Source organism: Cydia amplana, chromosome 5 (genome assembly GCF_948474715.1).
Source record: "Cydia amplana chromosome 5, ilCydAmpl1.1, whole genome shotgun sequence".
Taxonomy (NCBI): domain Eukaryota; kingdom Metazoa; phylum Arthropoda; class Insecta; order Lepidoptera; family Tortricidae; genus Cydia; species Cydia amplana.
In genome coordinates this window covers 5,541,784-5,562,464 of record NC_086073.1, presented here as the reverse complement: position 1 = coordinate 5,562,464, position 20,681 = coordinate 5,541,784, and the positions used below count along the sequence as shown (strand labels likewise).

The window sequence follows — 20,681 nt, the reverse complement described above, 5'->3', positions numbered from 1 at the left end:
TCCTTTGTGGTTAGGTTACCTACCTTTTTTGTTGCTAGATAATTTTCGTCCCAAGAATATTTAAATAAGGCTTACGAGATAGATCGAGTTGCTTAATGTTACGCTTTAGACTGGACGACAAAGTTGCTAGAGGTAATCTGCATAAACAAGCTCATGATATTCTTAACCGCACAACTAGTTGAGCATTTATTGCGGCAGTTCCGTTGTGGCCATTTAACCGGACTGTAATGTCGGTCATTATGCTTCTGGAGCGTGCGGTATCGGCGTGAGTCGCCTAGTTGTCCGTCGAGAGGAACATCGCGCTATTTAATATGCTGTACTAACTATTTTTTCCAATGAATGACTAGGAAACGTTTTATGGGACAAGCTTTGTAAATATTTTATTGATGTCAACTGAAGCAAACACTTGCCAAATATGGGCTCTTGCAACTACAGACACGTCATATGAGTATTGTCGACTATTATTGATGGCATTAATTATGATGATACATATGTCCATGCAATTTACCAGCTCGCTGTACAAACACAGGTCCAGTGCATACAAAACATGACCTGTGTTCATTCTCGAGAGCCCTAACAACCTTTCTCACCACGTAAAACATACGCTCATACTACAAGTACTCTCTCCAGTAGCTGCTTTTGTTTACAAAAAGTGAAATGTACACCAAATTGTCAATTGCGGTAGGTAATGTAGCCACAGTCGTCTAATGACTTGTTGTTCATTGTGCTGATTGCCGGTATCACCAGGCTGTGCATTCCCATTGTTTGCGTGATAACGGGCGAGCCCACTCAGGCGACTAACCAGTATACCGATCGCGAGACTCTTCAGTAGGTATAAACAGCGCGCAGTCGAAGTGCGTTGTTATATTGGTTCGGTTAGCAAGCAGCCGGAATGCTACCACAGCTGCGACGCTGCGCCCGTGACCCAGCCTGGGCTTTCTCCGCTGACAATTGTTTCTCGCCGCCTACACTCATTCCTATTACTTCCACCTGCTTCATATAAAGGTCTTAATGGCAGATTTCTTTCAATTTACCTTAATTGCCAATGGCTATGTGTGAAGGTTCCCAATTTTACTCTCGTTAATGTGAAATGGACCATGTATGTAATGAAAGCGGCGGAACGGTTTGACAATGCCAAGTTAAACAATATTTTCACTTTCTTGTTTTAGGGTTCCGTACCTCAAAAGAAAAAAAACCGGCCAAGTGCGAGTCGGATTCGCGATCCAAGGGTTCCGTACATTAAGTCCGACTCACGCTTGACTGCACATTTCTAATAGGTTTTCCTGTCCACCATAGGTAAAGAACTATTTTGTGTATTTTTTTCAAAATTTTAGACCCAGTAGTTTCGGACCGGAGTTTAGGGGGGGGGGGGGGGGGAATGGTAATTTTTTGCCTATTTTCTTGAATAACTGCTAAACTATTAATCCTAAAATTATAAAAAAAAACATATTTGAGATTCTTACAATGAGCTCTTTCATTTGATAGGTAACACGATACCTATAGTTTGAAAAATTTTATTTTTTAATTTTCTCATTTACCCCCCAAAAATGGCCTACATATTTAAAATTCATTTATTTACGTTACACGTCCATTTTTGGGTCACAAACTTACATACTCGTATGTGTGCCTTTCAACTTAATTGGTCCAGTAGTTTCCAGTAGGGAAAATAGGCTGTGACAGATGGACGGACAGACAGACAGACGAGTGATCCTATTAGGGTTCCGTTTTTCCTTTTGAGGTACGGAACTCTAAAAAACTGTCCTGTCCGTCTGTCACAGCCTATTTTCTCCGAAACTACTGGACCAATTAAGTTTAAATTTGGCACACATATGTAAGTTTGTGACCCAAAGACGGACGTGTAACGTAAACAAATGAATTTTAAATATGGAGGCCATTTTTGAGGGGTAAATGAGAAAATTAAAAAAAAAACCGGCCAAGTGCGAGTCGGACTCGCGCACGGAGGGTTCCGCTTCCGCACCATCAACAAAAAATAGAGCAAAAAAAATCGTGTTTGTTGTATGAGAGCCCCCCTTAAATATTTATTTTATTTTATTTTTAGTATTTGTTGTTATAGCGGCACCAGAGATACATCATTTGTGAAAATTTCAACTGTCTAGCTATCGCGGTTCATGAGATACAGCCTGGTGAAATACGGACGGACAGCGAAGTCTTAGTAATAGGGTCCTGTTTACCCTTTACCCGGTTTACCCGGTTACCCTTTGGGTACGGAATCCTAAAAATAAAGTTTTTCAAACTATACCTATCGTGTTACATATCAAATGAAAGAACTCATTGTAAGAATTCCAAATTTTTTTTATAATTTTAGGATAAATAGCAGTTATTCAAGAAAATAGGCAAAAAATTACCATTCCCCCCTTTTATTTCCGAAACTACTGGGTCTAAAATATTGAAAAAAATACGCAAAATAGTTCTTTACCTATAAATGACAGGAAAACCTATTAGAAATGTGCAGTCAAGCGTGAGTCGGACTTAATGGACGGAACCCTTGGAACGCGAGTCCGACTCGCACTTGGCAGGTTTTTTATTCACTAAGTATACTGGTCCTGGTAGTGTTCTGTGTGTATGTAGGTTGTATTTATTGTAAATAGTTCATTGTGTAAATTTTATTATGTAGATAACTCTAATGACGGGAAATAAAACCGCCATTTGGCATAAGTAATATGATTAAATCGATTGAAAAGATGGCGCGTGTCCAATATGGTTTGCGGGGTATCTATTTGAATAACTTTTAAGAATTCAATGCGCGTCGTTACGTTTTATATCGACTCTATTTTGCAATTTCTATTATACTAGGTAGTTATCGCACTTTCTGGTAAAAGTAGAACCTTAAAGGTCCATCATTTCACATAGTTAACAAAGCAATCTCACAATTCTCTGAGGACTTCTGACCCATCTCAGCAAGTATATGGCGGCGGAGGGGTCAGGACGTACTTAGGCGATATTACGGCATGTCTGATTGACGTTCTAAATCCCATTTTGATCGTCCCGATTTCACGTTGCTGTCAAACGACGATCGACAGGGCTTTAACTCTCGATTACACCCTCATCGTGAGCCCACTGTACCTCGGATTATAAATATTCGAAAAGCTTGTCAAATATGTAACTTAACTTAAACTTAAAAAATTCTCTTGATTATTAAACGACAGATGCCCATGACATATCTACATATAAACAGATTTTATTTTAATGTCAATACTACGGCTAGTACGGCTATTAGCCCAGGACCTAACATTTATCGGTAATTCAGTAACGAGCACTAACTTTTGGTTACTTTCTGCTGTAATATCAAATACTTAAGTGTCTGTTATACAGTTATATACGCATTTTAATCGATAGAGGAAAAGTATAATGGGGTTTCCGTCCGTTTAGACTTGTGTAACGGTTACCGTGAGAAGAAAGCGCGACTCGACTAGGCTCGGGTGCCTGCTCGCTACTGTTCGATACATAACAGTAAGTACTGACACACGTACCTACTTGTAGTGCTATACGAATTATGGGCGTCTACGTATTAAGTAAGGGCAGCCACGCGAAGAAGCTTTGATCGTGCAGGGAGCTGCCTGCTGCGATGTTCATTAGCACCGCTGCCTACATACCGATGTAAACAGTTAACACGAATTGTGTCATCATCTTTACTACGAGTAGGTCAATCTTGCCTACCGCTCGTTTACTAGTATATTATGACTTATTTATAACAGTCGCCGTTAAACGAAGGCTGTTGGAACAACTTTCATGTTTATGAGAAATCTGATAATGAGCTAAAGATTCATATCGAGCATGAGCATGATTTTAAGATTTACAAACAAGAAACAAGTTTGCCCGATACGGTTCTACATCTGTATCCGATTGATAATAATTGCAACAGAGATTAATAGACGGATTCCGGATCCCTTCTGCAATGTAATTTAACTTCCCTTTGGTTATATTTGGTAATATTGGTATAATTATGTAGCTCCGATGAAACAATCACGATTCCTGATGTTACCTACTCGTAAAAACATAGGTAATTATTCGCAGGCGCGGTTTCCTGAAAACGTGTGCTATTAAGTATGATATCAGCCAATTAAAGTTCCGAATGTAATTATGTTTAATTGTTTATCAGAATTCTTCTTTCAGCGAACCCCGTGCTAGGTCGGTTGCCGAGCTAACGTAGGGTTACCGGATACAAATCCTGATAATGTGCCTGATTATTGTTAATATGTAGATACATACTGTAATTTTTTGTACGATAGCGTATGGTGTGTGAATTTATAAATAAACTAGCTGTTGCCCGCGACTTCGTACGCGTGGATTTGTATATTGGTGATTATATATTCTACATTAGCTTAGAACATTATGCAGCAAGAGATTGCGGTAGGACGGTTAATCATTTCTTAATTATTAATATTATACAATGCATGAGACTTGTCTTTCACAACCTACTAAGTTTCAAGCCCCTAACTGAATAAAATTGTCCTCGATATAATCCCTCTAAACCCCCTTAGAAGATTTTCATGTCCTCTATTTAATAAAACCTACTACCTAACTACCTATTTACGAAGTTTCAAGTTCCTAGCTTTAAATACAATTTGCACCCTAAGACGAACTTTCATCCCCTTTTTAACCCCCTTAGGGGTTGAATTTCCAAAAACGTTGCAATTACTTTTTTTGTAATCGGCTATTATGCCTTTCTAAGAAGTTTCAAAGCATTTGTAATGGATTCAAACATTCAACGCCTGTTTAACCCTGTTAGGGGATGAATTATACAAAACGCTGAAATTACTTTCCTGTATTTTAGTAATATCCCGAAATACAAAGATTCAAGTCCCGCGTTCGAAAAAATGTTTGATATCCATACAAACTTTCAACCCCTTTTTCACCACTTTAGGGGATGAATATTCAATAACGCTGAAATTAGTTTTCTTGTATTTTAATAACATATATATTTACGAAGTTTCAAGTTCCTAGCTTAAAATAAAATTTGAACTCCATACAAAATTTCAACCCCTTTTTAACCCTGTTAGGGGATTTACAAAACGCTGAAATAACTTTTCCTGTCTTCTAATAATATCCCCAAATACAAAAATTCAAGTCCCGCACTCTCAAAAATATTTGATATCCGTACAAATTTTCAACCCCATGTTTTACCACCTTGGGGGATGAATTTTTAAAAACGCTGAAATTTGTTTTCTTGTATCTTAATTCAATACCTTTTTGCAAAGTTTCAAGTTCCTAACTTAAAATAAAATTTGTACCTTAAAACGAACTTTCATCGCCTTTTTAACCCCCTTAGGGGTTGAATTTCCAAAAGCGTTGCAATTACTTTTTTTTGTAATCGGCTATTATGCCTTTCTAAGAAGTTTCAAAGCATTTGTAATGGATTCAAACTTTCAACCCCTGTTTAACCCTGTTAGGGGATGAATTTTACAAAACGCTGAAATTACTTTTCCTGTATTTCAATAATATCCCGAAATACAAAGATTCAAGTCCCGCGTTCGAAAAAATGTTTGATATCCATACAAACTTTCAACCCCTTTTTCACCACTTTAGGGGATGAATATTCAAAAACGCTGAAATTACTTTTCTTGTATTTTAATAACATATATTTTTACGAAGTTTCAAGTTCCTAGCTTAAAATAAAATTTGAACTCCATACAAACTTTCAACCCCTTTTTAACCCTGTTAGGGGATGAATTTTACAAAACGCTGAAATAACTTTCCCTGTCTTCTAATAATATCCCAAAATACAAAGATTCAAGTCCCACACTCTCAAAAATATTTGATATCCGTACAAATTTTCAACCCCATGTTTTACCACCTTAGGGGATGAATTTTTAAAAACGCTGAAATTTGTTTTCTTGTATCTTAATTCAATACCTTTTTGCAAAGTTTCAAGTCCCTAGCTTAAAATAAAATTTGCACCGTAAGACGAACTTTCATCCCCTTTTTAACCCCTTAGGGGTTGAATTTCCAAACACGTTGCAATTACTTTTTTTTGTAATCGGCTATTATGCCTTTCTAAGAAGTTTCAAAGCATTTGTAATGGATTCAAACTTTCAACCCCTGTTTAACCCTGTTAGGGGATGAATTTTACAAAACGCTGAAATTACTTTTCCTGTATTTTAATAATATCCCGAAATACAAAGATTCAAGTCCCGCGTTCGAAAAAATGTTTGATATCCATACAAACTTTCAACCCCTTTTTCACCACTTTAGGGGATGAATATTCAAAAACGCTGAAATGAGTTTTCTTGTATTTTAATAACATATATTTTTTTGAAGTTTCAAGTTCCTAGCTTAAAATAAAATTTGAACGCCATACAAATTTTCAACCCCTTTTTAACCCTGTTAGGGGATGAATTTTACCAGACGCTGAAATAACTTTTCCTTTCTTCTAATAATATTCCCAAATACAAAGATTCAAGTCCCGCACTCTCAAAAATATTTGATATCCGTACAAATTTTCAACCCCATGTTTTATCACCTTGGGGGATGAATTTTTAAAAACGCTGAAATTTGTTTTCTTGTATCTTAATTCAATACCTTTTTGCAAAGTTTCAAGTACCTAGCTTAAAATATAATTTGCACCCTAAGACGAACTTTCATCCCCTTTTTAACCCCCTTAGGGGTTGAATTTCCAAACACGTTGCAATTACTTTTTTTTGTAATCGGCTATTATGCCTTTCTAAGAAGTTTCAAAGCATTTGTAATGGATTCAAACTTTCAACCCCTGTTTAACCCTGTTAGGGGATGAATTTTACAAAACGCTGAAATTACTTTTCCTGTATTTTAATAATATCCCGAAATACAAAGATTCAAGTCCCGCGTTCGAAAAAATGTTTGATATCCATACAAACTTTCAACCCCTTTTTCACCACTTTAGGGGATGAATATTCAAAAACGCTGAAATGAGTTTTCTTGTATTTTAATAACATATATTTTTTTGAAGTTTCAAGTTCGTAGCTTAAAATAAAATTTGAACTCCATACAAACTTTCAACCCCTTTTTACCCTGTTAGGGGATGAATTTTACAAAACGCTGAAATAACTTTCCCTGTCTTCTAATAATATCCCTAAATACAAAGATTCAAGTCCCGCACTCTCAAAAATATTTGATATCCGTACAAATTTTCAACCCCATGTTTTACCACCTTGGGGAATGAATTTTTAAAAACGCTGAAATTTGTTTTCTTGTATCTTAATTCAATACCTTTTTGCAAAGTTTCAAGTTCCTAGCTTAAAATAAAATTTGCACCATAAGACGAACTTTCAACCCCTTTTTAACCCTCTTAGGGGTTGAATTTCCAAAAACGTTGCAATTACTTTTTTTGTTATCGGCTATTATGCCTTTCTAAGAAGTTTCAAAGCATTTGTAATGGATTCAAACTTGCAACCCCTTTTTAACCCTGTTAGGGGATGAATTTTCAAAAACGCTGAAATTACTTTTCCCGTCTTATAATAATATCCCCATATACAAAGTTTCAAGTCCAACACTCACAAAAATATTTGATCTCCATACAAACTTTCAACCCCTTTTTCACCACCTTGGGGTATGAATTTTCGAAAACGCAGAAATTAATTTTCTTGTTTTTTAATATAGTACATTTTTACGAAGTTTCAAGGTCCTAGCTTAAAATAAAATTTGCACCCCAGGACAAAGTTTCATCCCCTTTTTTACCCCCTTAGAGGTTGAATTACCTAAAACGTCGCAATTACTTATTTTTTTGTCATCGGCTATTATGCCTTTCTAAGAAGTTTCAAAGCATTTGTAATGGATTCAAACTTTCAACCCCTTTTTAACCCTGTTAGGGGATGAATTTTCAAAAACGCTGAAATTACTTTTCCCGTCTTATAATAATATCCCCATATACAAAGTTTCAAGTCCAACACTCACAAAAATATTTGATCTCCATACAAACTTTCAACCCCTTTTTCACCACCTTGGGGGATGAATTTTCGAACACGCAGAAATTAATTTTCTTGTTTTTTAATATAGTACATTTTTACAAAGTTTCAAATTCCTCGCTTGAAATAAAACTTGCACCCCATACAACCTTTCATCCCCTTTTTAACCCCCTTAGGGGTTGAATTTTTCAAAATCGCTTCTTATCTCTCGTACACTTTATAAATTCAACCTAGTGTGCAAATTTCAACTTTCTAGCTTTTGTAGTTTCGGCTCTGCGTTGATGAATCAGTCAGTCAGTCAGTCAGTCAGGACACTTGCATTTATATATATAGATTAACAGGTATTAAAAGTCACGATATGACCATAGTAATCCTTGCTTGTGAACGAAATCACACATCATATTATATTTTCCACCTTATTTGATCCTTGATGAAGGAATATCTAAAGGAAAATAGCCCAAACGTTCTTGTACAAGGAGAGAAGCCCGTCCCAGCATCAGCAGTGGAACGTACCAAATGGATACCTATATAATGTTGTTGAATAAAGCTCCAAATATTTCTGTAAATTCAAAGTAAAAATTCGTAATGTTTAACGAAGAATCCAGACGTCTAGTAACCGTAACCTGTGGTGTATGAAAAGCGCGGGAGTGTGAAATGCGCGGTATGCGGGGCGTCAAGTTAATGAATCGAAGCGGACATTAGTCGAGTCGCCGCGTAAAAACGCGCGCCGTTGGCGACCGCGATGCCGAGCGGCGCGCGACGATAGCCTGATGCTGATGCTATCACGCGTACACATGGATTAACACTAGAGCATTTAAATATTCTAAATATGAGGCGATGAAGCGCTAAGGTATTCATGATATTAGTTTATCTCACTCACGAACGAACTCTATTGATCTCTATTGATCAGGCGAATTGGTTAGATAAATTGTTTCAAATTGGGAGTGACAACACTTACCTAACGCAAGAATGCTCACTTTTCCTTATTCAGTTCGGACATTTATTTTTGTTTAATGTCAAAAGACTCAAAAATATTAGGTATATAATATACATAGGTACATACATGGTACATACCAGGGATGTTGCGAACATCCGCATCCGCAACCGCGGAACTTCCGCATTATTTTCAACATCCGCATCTGCATCCGCATCCGCATAAAATCGATGCGGAGCTTATGCGGATGCGGATGTCGAACAAGTCGGTACAGGAACGTCTTAGCGGCGGCGTAAGTGCTAGGTAATTTCGTCATTACCTATAACGAAATCGTCTAGATCCAGAAAAGTCGGCCAAGTTACTTTTTATTAAACATAACGCACCTATATTCTTGCTCAAATACCAAACGTTTCATTTTTTTAAATAAAACAATACTAAAAATGTAATATTTGACGTTTTCTAAGTACCTAATCTTGACATCCGCATCCGCATCCGCATCCGCGGATGTGAGCCTTTAAATATTCGCATCCGCATCCGCATCCGCGGATGTCAAAAAATCTGCATCCGCAACATCCCTGGTACATACTCACATAACTGGCTCAGTGACCCAAAAAGGATGTTGGTCTCTGACCATAGAGAAAAAAATACATAGATTGCTCACTCCATACATCAGTTTTAGTACCAAAAAGACTATTAGCATCTAGCATCGAGTAGCGGAACTATCAGTACTGCTACTTGAAAATAGATGTAGCACCGACCGGAAAGTCTTATCTCAACAGCATAAGACTTTCCGGTCGGTGCTACATCTAATTGTCAAGTAGCAGTACTGATAGTTCCGCTACTCGATGCTAGATGTATTAGACACTGAAATGAATAGTCTAACAGATGTATGGACTGAGCACTCTTGTCTTACTATATTTCTCTATGCTCTGACACAAGAGAGCGCCACTCTGCCCTATCATGCGCCACTTCACGCCAGTTGGGTATTCCGAGGGCGAACAGGTCTTTTTGGTCACTCCAACGGACGTTTTCCGCCCGGGTGTGAACAAACGCTCTTCTCAAAGCACGATCCTCCCCCATCCTCTCCAGGTGACCAAGCCAGCGGAGTCGTGTGGCTTTGGTCTCGCCAATTATATTGGGCATCGCAACCAGCTCCTCTAGCTCCCTATTCTTCCTTCGCCTCCAAGTTCCATCTTCATCTCTGATAGGCCTCAGAATCTTCCGCCAGATTTTCCTCTCCGCCACTAAGAGCTTACTCTCTTCTTTCTGAGTCAGCGTCCAAGCTTCACATTCACACCCATACATCAAAATTGGTCTAATTACAGTCTTGTAGACTCGAATCTTGGTCAGTCTACTGATCAGCTTGGACACTAAGTATAGGTACATTAAATATCTAATCGGGCACAATAATAACTAATACTATACCTACTTACTGTTGTTATGTAAATTTTATACCCTTTTCAATGCACATTCACTGCGTATCGTAATAAGCAGATTAAATCGAGAAAGTAGCTCGTAAAATATTAAGTAACTTCTCGAAAAAACTGAATCAATACATACTTCCTTATGTCTATCTGGGATTTTTTGCAGGTTATGTAATGTTACATCAATTTGATTAGGCTATCCATTCTGCTTCAAAAAAATAAAGCGAATGCAACACAGCAATGTTGCATTCGCTTTATTGCCGTATTTAGGTTAAAAGCGTGCATTATAGCACAATCAGTATAAACGGCGGAGACAATAGGCAGGCGCGGCGTCCCTAATGTGCACAATGTGTAGACAACGTCCGAGTGTCCATCCATCATGTGGTCCGAGACGTGAGTAAGATGCATGTCGCCGCACCTGGCCGCGCGGGTCAATAAACCACATTAGTTGCATTAGCTGCGCTCACCGGCGTTACCGCGCACCGCGTGCACTAGGTACGCTTACTAGCTCACTAGTCACTACCTACATTCGCATCGTAATAACACCGCAAGGCAAGGTCAAGCCGCTTGAGTAGCATTTATTTAGCCAAAGTGTAATAGGCGGATTAGACTCTCGCGCGAGCCACGAGACGAGCCGCGCCACGAGACGCGAGTGTAAGCGGTGGGCTCGCGGCTCGTATCGTGGCTCGCAAGCTCGTCGAGCTAATATAATTTAAACACTAACGGCACGGCATAAGGTTTATAACGAAATGACAAGCCGAACGCGAGTGTAAGCGGTGGACTCGCGTCTCGTGGCGCGGCACGCGGCTCGTCTCGTGGCTCGCGCGAGAGTCTAATCCGCGTATAAGGCGAAAATCACTTGAGTAAAATGACCAAGCTACGATTGTTGTTTGTTGTATTATGACAAATTTCCATAATATGTAAGTAGAGATAGAACTTAACACTGTTTTAAATAACTTACTATGTAAGTATGTGTTTTATGTCAACGTTTTGAAAAAATACACGGATAGCTCTACGAACGTATTTATAGATATTAATTTTATCTTGGAAATCATCATGTCCGGAAATCGGGTAACATATATAGGTATATATATATAAGAATAAGAATAAGAAACCATTTATTGCAACACAAAAAGCATACAGGTTACAAAACATAAGGATTGAAAAAATAAGAATAATTGTGCGGCAAAAGGAACGGGCTCAGCATACGCTGCGTCAGTCATTTCATTATATATACACACACATATATATATATATATATATATATTAATTTAAATACACTAAAGAAAAAGTAACCAAGTCCACCGTATTTCACAAAAATAAGATTTTGTTCCCTCTAGTCTAGTTACTTATACTTAGTTCTTATTCTTATTATTTAAATTAGCTTTATATCATAATGTAGCTCGACATTTAGCAAAACCTACGCTTTGAACAATCTTCTACCCACGGACACGTGGCTTTGTGACATGTACGGCATGTACCTGATGTACGTATAATATACCTGTACCTACGTCAAACAGACTTGGTCCGGTGTCAGTCACGACGTAGCGTGTCCCCAATAAGCTCTTAAAATCCGCAAATCGCTCACGCCTTATACGGATAGTCCCGGTTCGATGTCCCCTTATTCGGCAGGTCTTGTTGTATGTGGTACATTATTTCTTATTGAGTTTACGGTACTTTTGATTGAGAATTTAGCAGATTTTATAATAATATTTATATTTTCCATGTGATTCTAAAAAAACTATTGGTAACTAGAAGCTGGAAACTAAGAACTATTGTGTTTTTACCAAACACCAGTCATCAGATGTTTCTAGTACACACATCTTATAAGTATTTATCATCTAATAGCCGGAGATAAACCTTTGATGTCTCTCAAACGCTTGCTTATGGATATACGAGATGATTTTATGTTTAGGTAACGGCGGTTACTTAAAGCTTTTATGGAGCAATTCTTGCGCCGCGGCAGGAGCAATAAATGACAAAAGAACGATCAAATCGTGGTATCGTACATATAGTAGCTACTGTGTTCTCACAACGCTACATTTCGTAAATGAGGGGCAGTGGTAAAATTAAAACATTGAAATGGGCATTTACGTTGAAGAGAGTTGTTAGTGACCCATATTCGCGGCTATTAACCTAGCTGCATGGTTGGCGCGTCTGCACGCTTGCCGCGGAGTTTGTTGACGATTCGCGCATTAATCTCGACGGCCGGCGGAGACAATACGCGTGATGTGATGTACAATAGCTATTGCTTTCCGTACTTGCCTTGCTATTGCCTCTGGCGCTTAGATCTTTGATTACATATACTTCAACCGGATGTTAAGTGCACACTTATATTGGTTCGCTTGAGCTAAACGTCGGTAAAAGACTGGATGCTAGGCCTAGTGTCCCACGGCGCATGCTCCGCCGAGCTCGCTAATAGCGACACAGTTACTCTGCCCATTGTCTTACGTGCGTCGTCTAAGGTTTTTGTCCACTCGAGACGACGATAAAAATTTGAGGGAGAATATACTAAACGGCGATTTTTTTAATCAGTATATAATTTTGTTAATTGACATGTGACAATCCGAGTTGTTGAATGTAATCATTTTGGAAAAACCAAAATTAAGATTTCGTATTTTGCGATTATTGTAATCATTTTGAAACAATTCTTTTATATCCATGTTGCTATGTTTCTTTTTTATCTAGAGTCAGACCGAGAAAAGTCTGCAGCGATTTTGATAGCCCACGCAGTGCAAGTGTCATTTTAAACGTCAAACTTCTATGAATTTATGACGTGTAAATAACACTTATCAAAATCGCTGCAGACTTTTCTTGGTCTAACTCTATTAAGCTATATGTGAAAATTCAATGCATGACAACGGTCCTATAAATTGTTACTGCCGATAACGTGGACGGTTGACGCGCGATAACGCGAGTTTCCCGCCCGCCCAAACACTCGCGATAATTAATGCATGAGCATGACATTAACTTAGGTACATAATTGCGCTACTGGAAACTAGATTAAGTTTACGTACAATAACATCGCTTTTTCACCTCAGTTAGCTACTAGGGCTAGCTTTGAGGTGTATTGATGCTAGGGTACAAGGTACAAGTGAATGACGGAATAAGAGGTCAATAGGTACGATGTTCAATTTATAATTTAAGATCAACCCTTCGATATATATAATCGTATTAAAGTTGCACTGTATTCAAAATCAGCTAAAAAAAAACAATAAACTTACGTCGCATAAATGAGTATCTGCACGTTGGTAAGTACTAAGTAGGTATTTTGATTACGAAAAAATTCCGGATCACCACGCACCGAATACGGAGACATTTGCTGCGTCAGTGTGATAACCACATATAAGTTTCTACGTACATTTAAAAAACACAAATATGATGATGTATATATAAATAAATAAATAAATATTAAAGGACATTATTACACAAATATAGGTAATAAACATACATATAACATGTCTAATAACGGTTTTATTAACTATTGTCTAGTGATATTATATGATTATTTACGGTAGAATCAATAGATGGTTCGTTTTATGAAACTCGACAAGTGCTCACGGAAGATTTTCTCATCGTAACGACATAAGCGGCCGCGGCGCGGCGTCGCTTCACCTTTCAGGCGTCGTGGTGGGAGGAGGCTCCCCGCGACCCTGGCTCTCGTTCCACTCGCAAACTGGACATGGGCGAATCCAAAGCTCAACAAACCAGGATACTTAGGCTCTCCGATTACATATCGTTCTTACTGATCACGAAGTCACGTGACACTGGCTCGCCCAAGAACCCACCCCGCCCACGCTCGCGCGGTATTTGGAATACTCTCCTGGGGGTACCAAATATTCCTATAAATAGAAGCTTTTATCCCCAAAGTTACTATAAATTTACAACCACATATAAGTGACGAAGTGTTGCGAAAGCAATCACGCGACCAATTATTAATGCTTATAACATTACACGTCTATCTAGTAAGGCATATTAGCAGTTCCATTATTTCATTTCGTAAACATTGTTAGTATGAGTACGACCGCGTAGAATTCGGAAAATTGTATGCGCGCACGCGTTAAATACAATGTAATTTTTCAGTATTCCAACAAAAAACTGAAAAAAAATTGAATAGGTTAGGTAGTTAAAGTTTTCAAAGTTGGCTGATTCTTGACGGGCCACTTGCCAAAAGCATGTTATCTTAGTCGGAAGTTCTTCAGTTAAAAGTAGTGTCTGTTGATTTGAAGAGAACGCGAAAAATGAAATCATACTTCGCGGCAGGGCCTCTGCCGATGCCGCTGCCATTAAAACGACTTGAATTTGCGCCCAGATACTCTAGTATTAAAGTAAGTAGTAGTATTTTTTTTTAAAGAAGGACGTGCGGGTTACGTGTAATTGCGTCTAAAGGTGCACACAGCAGTTGTTTTGTTGTAAAACATTAATTGACGAGGAAACCATTCTTTAATAGGTACTATAATGTTAATTGCTTGATATATTAATTACATGATACATGCACATCGTATTTTTGAGTCCATGTTTTGATATACCGTTTCGGTTAGACGGTTCCCGGGAAAAGTAATTTCGTAGTTGGCGACTACCCCAATTACCGTCACTCGCTAGTCCGGAGCACCTGCCTTGTTAAACACTGCAAATGCCAGATATCCCTGACACACGGATTCCCAGTCACAAACAACACTGCGAACTTCCAACTTGCAGTTTAAATTACAATTCTCCCTCGTGTTTCGGCTGGTTCGACTTCAGCTATACCTACATATTACTTTATTATGCATAGGTCAAATTGTTTATTTGATGCCTCGGTTTTTCAGGTAACGCTTGTACTTACAGCAGTGTGTAATACAATAGCAGTTTATTTATATTAGAGTAAATAGAGCTAAAAAAAAATTGGTTATAGACCAATTGGTCATGGTTTGTCGTGGGTGGCACTATCACCAGAGCCTCAAGCAAGCAAACAAACCAAGTAGTGGTTCAAAGATCATCAACACCAAGGTCCGAATGATGGTCCATTAGTATTCACTCTACGAGGAAGATCGATTATCTTATATTAGAAAAGTTTCATATTTTCGATAAGATGGGTGCTGTAACTGCTGTAGATGTAAAGCTTCGATTCAAAATAATGAGCAAGATACTTAATTGAAACAATTGTGTATTTTTCATTGGGTTTTCCCTTAATGTTCATTTTCTCATTGACAGTAGACTATTGCACAAAGTTGTAGTTACGTTGACCCTGATCAGTTTTACTGTTACGTGTGAATTGGGTAACTCATAAAAACACGTTTTCTGATAAAAGCAATTCGTAGTAACAGTTATCCAAGTATCATCGTTTAATCCAAAACTCAGTTCCTTAGTAGACGCAGAAGCCCGTAGTGGCAGCAGTAAACAAAGACGCGCTGAACTTTGAACTTGTAGTGTGCTTGTAGTTTAATCACTTACATGACTTCGTCCACGTGTTAGAGCTATATTTTATGTATACATACTTATGAATGTATCGCAAAGGACGTGGTAACGTATACGTAAAAGTCACGCACATGTCATCACGCTTGGGGATAATCTTTGGGTTTCGTTGTACATTAGAATGGAAATAATTGCTGAAATCTATACTACAGTTATACAGTATTTTTCATGTGAAACAAATCCTATTCCTATCCCAAATTAGTGGCCTTATATTTGTTCATGTTTTTTTACAATCTTATTTAGGTACTGGTGCTAATATGGAGAGAAGTTGGCCTGGGTTACAGTAACTCTAGCATTTATCAACAGCGGTGAAAACTATGTAGCGATTCGCGATTTAACACGTGCTCAATTACGATGCGTACATATTCTTACGTAAAATGAAACGGTAACTGTAACAGCACATCGTAATGCGTTTTTAATATGTTAGCACTGTTGTGCGGCGGGAGCGCCCCGGGCCTGGGCACATGTCCGGTGCCTAGCGAGGTCCCCACTGCACCGCTATCGACTGACTCTATCTCGCTTATCGCGGCCTGTCGATGTGCTGTTAATGTAGCCTTTATCCGTTGTGTTCCGTGCAGACATTTGTTTTATAACCGGTATGATATTTATACAGGCTGTCCCTAGCCATTGGACAAAGCCGAAATGTACTTATGCATTAGGGTATTTAGAACCAGTATACAAAGTATCATAACAACCGGTGTAGCGGTTACGAAGAAATTAACAAATTACGATTTTTTACTTTGGAGCAGCCTGGATGTGTAATAGTATGAAACCTTCTTCAACCCTTTTCATTATATTTTCTATTTATGTCAGTAGTCACTACTAAGATACTGACATTTGACAAATGTCATCATTGCCGCAAATTTTCGAACAAATTGTCAAAAGCACTGCCAATGATTAATACAGCATGTTTCTTTTTGTTGTCGATTATTGGAAATAACTTTAGTTTTAAAACATTTTTTATCTTTTAATTTAATTAAAAAATATTAACGTTAGAGCATTCCTGGGAAGCAACCCTACGTGAGATTTCAGGCTTTGTCCAATGGCTAATTGATGTGGATTAATCCCGTCTAGCCTAGCAGCACGAATAAACAGAAATGTACGATGTAGGTATGTACCGGTTTATAGTTTACATCTTTTTCTACTCGTCGACTGCAATGCTTGAATTAAGACTTCGTATACCAAAGTGAAATCGCATACTTTTTTCACTATAGGACCCCAACTCAACTATAATATTCTATTCGATACAGTTTAGTCAACTATAATATTCATTTCGATACAGTTTAGTCAACTATAATGAAATTGACCAATCGAAAGCGTGTCGTTGACCAACCGGCCGGGGGCGCGGGGCGCGGGGGCCGGGTCGCGTACGAGTATGAAGGTATCGCGGCTGCTCGCGCATCTTAACTGTATACTTTTGGTTTTTTCACCTACATATATGATTCTTCTACTAGTTTTAAGTATTTTTTTTGTTGACTCGTAGAAAAAGTATTGTATACAATAGTGATATAATCAAGCTTTTCAATCTCGTACCTTTACTTAGGCAACTCAGCAAGCTTCGTTGCCTAAACACGGTACTCGACTGAAAAGCTCTCCATTATATCACGATTGTATAAAATACTATTGCTGCATTTCATTAGCAGCAAGTTAGGGTATGCAAATGTGGAACAAAGCGAACAGCCGCCCGCCTAATATCCGGCGCCGCCATTTCTCAAAACGCCTCGATTAGGTGCCGTGCCGCATTTTCGAACGTGTATTTGGCGTATTAAATTATATTGAAAAACATGTTCGTTATGTTTTCCTACTGGCATTACCTAAAGCGCAGCCACATTTACACGATCCCTATTTTTTATGGAAGTAGGTAATTGTCATTTGACCATCTGACACAAAGTGGAAACTAGAGTTTACTAGAGCCCTATATTGGAATTTTATATCATTTTAATCTCGATGTTTTATGAATTTATTTTACAAATCTAGGATAACCCTCGGCTTTCGGTTTAAAAGTCGTACGCCTACAAACAGTATAGGTACTAAGTATTACCTCTTCTCGTGAAGTCAACGTGACGCATATGGCAGTATTGGATTGAAGTTGACCTGCAACTGTATTGATATTTGATTTCTGAATGTGTTCCTCCGTTTCGTTCGGAACGCGCAACAATAATGCACGGTCGAGTCGCGGAAATGCAACGTGCCGTCGAAACTGCCAATATTTCACAGGGAAGATTACGAAGGCTCTTGCTCGTGTACAAAATATTGTTGAGGGTGTAATGGAGCAAGCGCGTCCTCATATCGATAATTACGACCATTACCTATCGCTGGCTGCATACAGGAATTTGTAATTGATATCGAAACCCTTTTGTAGATCTATTGATTTATTGATACGTACCTACATGTGTAATACCTGCCGGCAGTTTAAGCGTCATACTCATAAAAAATAATTGAGCTTGCCTAGGCGTATTTTTATCCAAGAATTTTAAAGCATTCATATTTATATTCATAAGAGACCTTCAATAAACATTATCGAAACAATTCTCCACTTATTTGTAATTTTAAATCAAATTCAGCCATAAAACGAGTGATGAAACGGAGGGTTAAATCGGTACAGCTGGCGTGAATAAGATGCAACGCCAGCGTCCACTTGTCATTTTATACTGCACTCGCTTCTGAGAACTTTGCGATGCTTTATTTTACGACAGCACATTTATTGCACGTTCTCATATCTTGATGTTTTATCATCTCTAGCTGACGCGAGCTGCCCCGGCTTAAAGCCTGGTGTAAAACTTAATAACGCGGTTTAAAATGCAGATGTGACTATAAAGAGAGTAATCGAGACTATCGAGAGTCAATATAGCGTTTCTAACATATTTCCGATATCGCAAATACATTTTTTTCGAGAAACTACCAATCTGAATAATCTGGAGAAAGTTCGCGGTTGACGGAACCACGCGTGCGGCAAACAGCATCGCATCGCTGCGTCAAACTCACACTGTAGGGCGAGTCTAATAAATTCGAAATGGTAAAAAAACGCGGCAGGATATCAAATAGATGATAAGCATCGTTTTAAAATATGGAATAATTTTAAAATGCTGCTTATAATTATAAATATGGAAAAGAATAACGACATGACGCTCCCAATTTTATTATGCCAAAAACCATAACTATCAACAGATTCTGATAAAGCGATATATTTACATACCTTAATAGTCATTAAAAGCTATCCAGTGGTTTAAAAGATACAAAGATTTATTTAATTTCTTTTAATTTAAATTTTGTTGATCAACGCAATTTTTAGGTAGGGAAAAGTGTAGATTTTGGGCAAAATTTCTGTTTCCATGATGTTTGTATCGATGTAATTGTAAAACAAAAACAATTTTAAAAACAATGTATAAAACTATTAATAATATATGTTCGTCTACCAGTAGTTTTACCATAAATTTCATTCGTTTTTCATACTACTCCAGATAAACGAGATGTTTTTGATCTGAGTGCAGCTCCCGTCTGATTCAACGTACCTAATTGCAGAAATGCGACCTCTCTTGGTCGCCGTATTTGCTAGCCAAACAGCCAAGCAGAACGTAAACATAGCCAATGCATGGGTAAATGAATCCGGTGCACTCTTGTAAATTCGGATGGCCGCTGTAGCCCGCTGCTGGTTATGCGAATTTTAAATTGGGTGACACCAGGAAAATGTTTATACATATGTACAATGTATTGCATTTCTATAGAGCTGGATGTGAAATTATGCCCTTGCAACGGAGTAGGTACCTACTTCTACTTCCGTGTGCATATTTGTTAATAACACAACTTTGAAGTGCTTCGCGCGTACAAACCGTGTCGGATGCTTATGTTCAGAAAGTGGGTCAATGTACGGAAAGAGATTTTCTCTATGTACCCCCGGCTTGAAATTTTATCTGCAAATCGTCTTTTGAACTTGTATGCCCTATGCCCAACTTACCATGTCGCGTGTAATCCTCACGGGGTAAGCAGATAATCCTTTGAAAATGGCCACTTTCGACAAACACTGTCACGTAAGAAAATTTTATTTTATTTGACTGAAATCACCGATAATTTGTCATCGTTGGGGCACAACAGTGGTAAAGAGGTCACTTTCGATTAGCGATCAGGAACCGGTGCGGTGGCTAGGCCGGCGGTAGCAGAGCCATGTCTGCAAGATGCACTCTCGGCAGTCGGCGGCGGACTGTGCGCCGGCGCCGGCCCCCACCAGCTCCTGACCTACACCGCTGCGGCCGCGCCGGCTCCGGTAAACAAACGGTTCACCGACCGATTGCGCGCGACCACGAGCCGAGCAGCCTCCTCACCACTCCCAGTCAACATTTGTAATTCAATAAGCTAACGGTCCCGAGAGCGTTCGCGCGCTTAGCTTACGACCAATCTGGGTCGTGGCACACAAAGGACGACCATAATTCGGCTGGCTTAATCGGCGTCAGGTGTACATTATGGCAGCGGCGATCACGATACGATACGTTTGCAAAGCATTTCAATCAATCTGCCGCGGTCTCTCGAGGCGGCGCTCGATGTGCGAAATTTGCATAGGTAAACGAAAGAGAAAATGTTTCGCAGCTCGCGTTAGTCGCAGAGCGTTCTTTTGATTTATTTAGGTGCTTTCTTTTCGAGGTCGTGCATTTGTCTACTTAAATTGCTTACAAAGTGAAAGTTAAAACGACGTTGGTGGAACGTGACAGTTGTTATTTAATGATCACACTTAAAAAATCTTACTAACTAGCTTACAATTTGTTTTTTTGTATAGATAATAGGTAGGTTGACTGGTAGGCTACACACATTTGGTTTAAATTTATTATTTTTCTCTTTATTTATTTATCATCTTAAGTTAGGTTAATTTATAATATGGATATAAAAATAAAATACAAAAACACTTACAAAAACAATACAAAATACTTATAAACATATTATAAAAAAACCTAACCTAGGGTGCCGCCAGCAGCGGGG

The 20,681-nt window shown here is 38.5% G+C and overlaps 2 protein-coding genes across 2 annotated transcripts in view; one reads left to right on the top strand and one right to left on the bottom strand.

Moving 5' to 3' along the window:
* LOC134647841 (leucine-rich repeat and fibronectin type-III domain-containing protein 3) overlaps positions 1–20,438 on the bottom strand; it is a 34,989-nt gene extending 14,551 nt beyond the window's left edge. Inside the window, exon 1 of the mRNA XM_063502170.1 lies at positions 19,669–20,438. Coding sequence (XP_063358240.1) covers positions 19,669–19,671 — 3 coding nt within the window. The 5' untranslated portion in view covers positions 19,672–20,438. The remainder of the gene's footprint in view (positions 1–19,668) is intronic.
* Positions 1–20,681, top strand: part of LOC134647842 (rab3 GTPase-activating protein catalytic subunit) — a 40,970-nt gene that overhangs the window by 17,649 nt on the left and 2,640 nt on the right. The window lies entirely within an intron of this gene.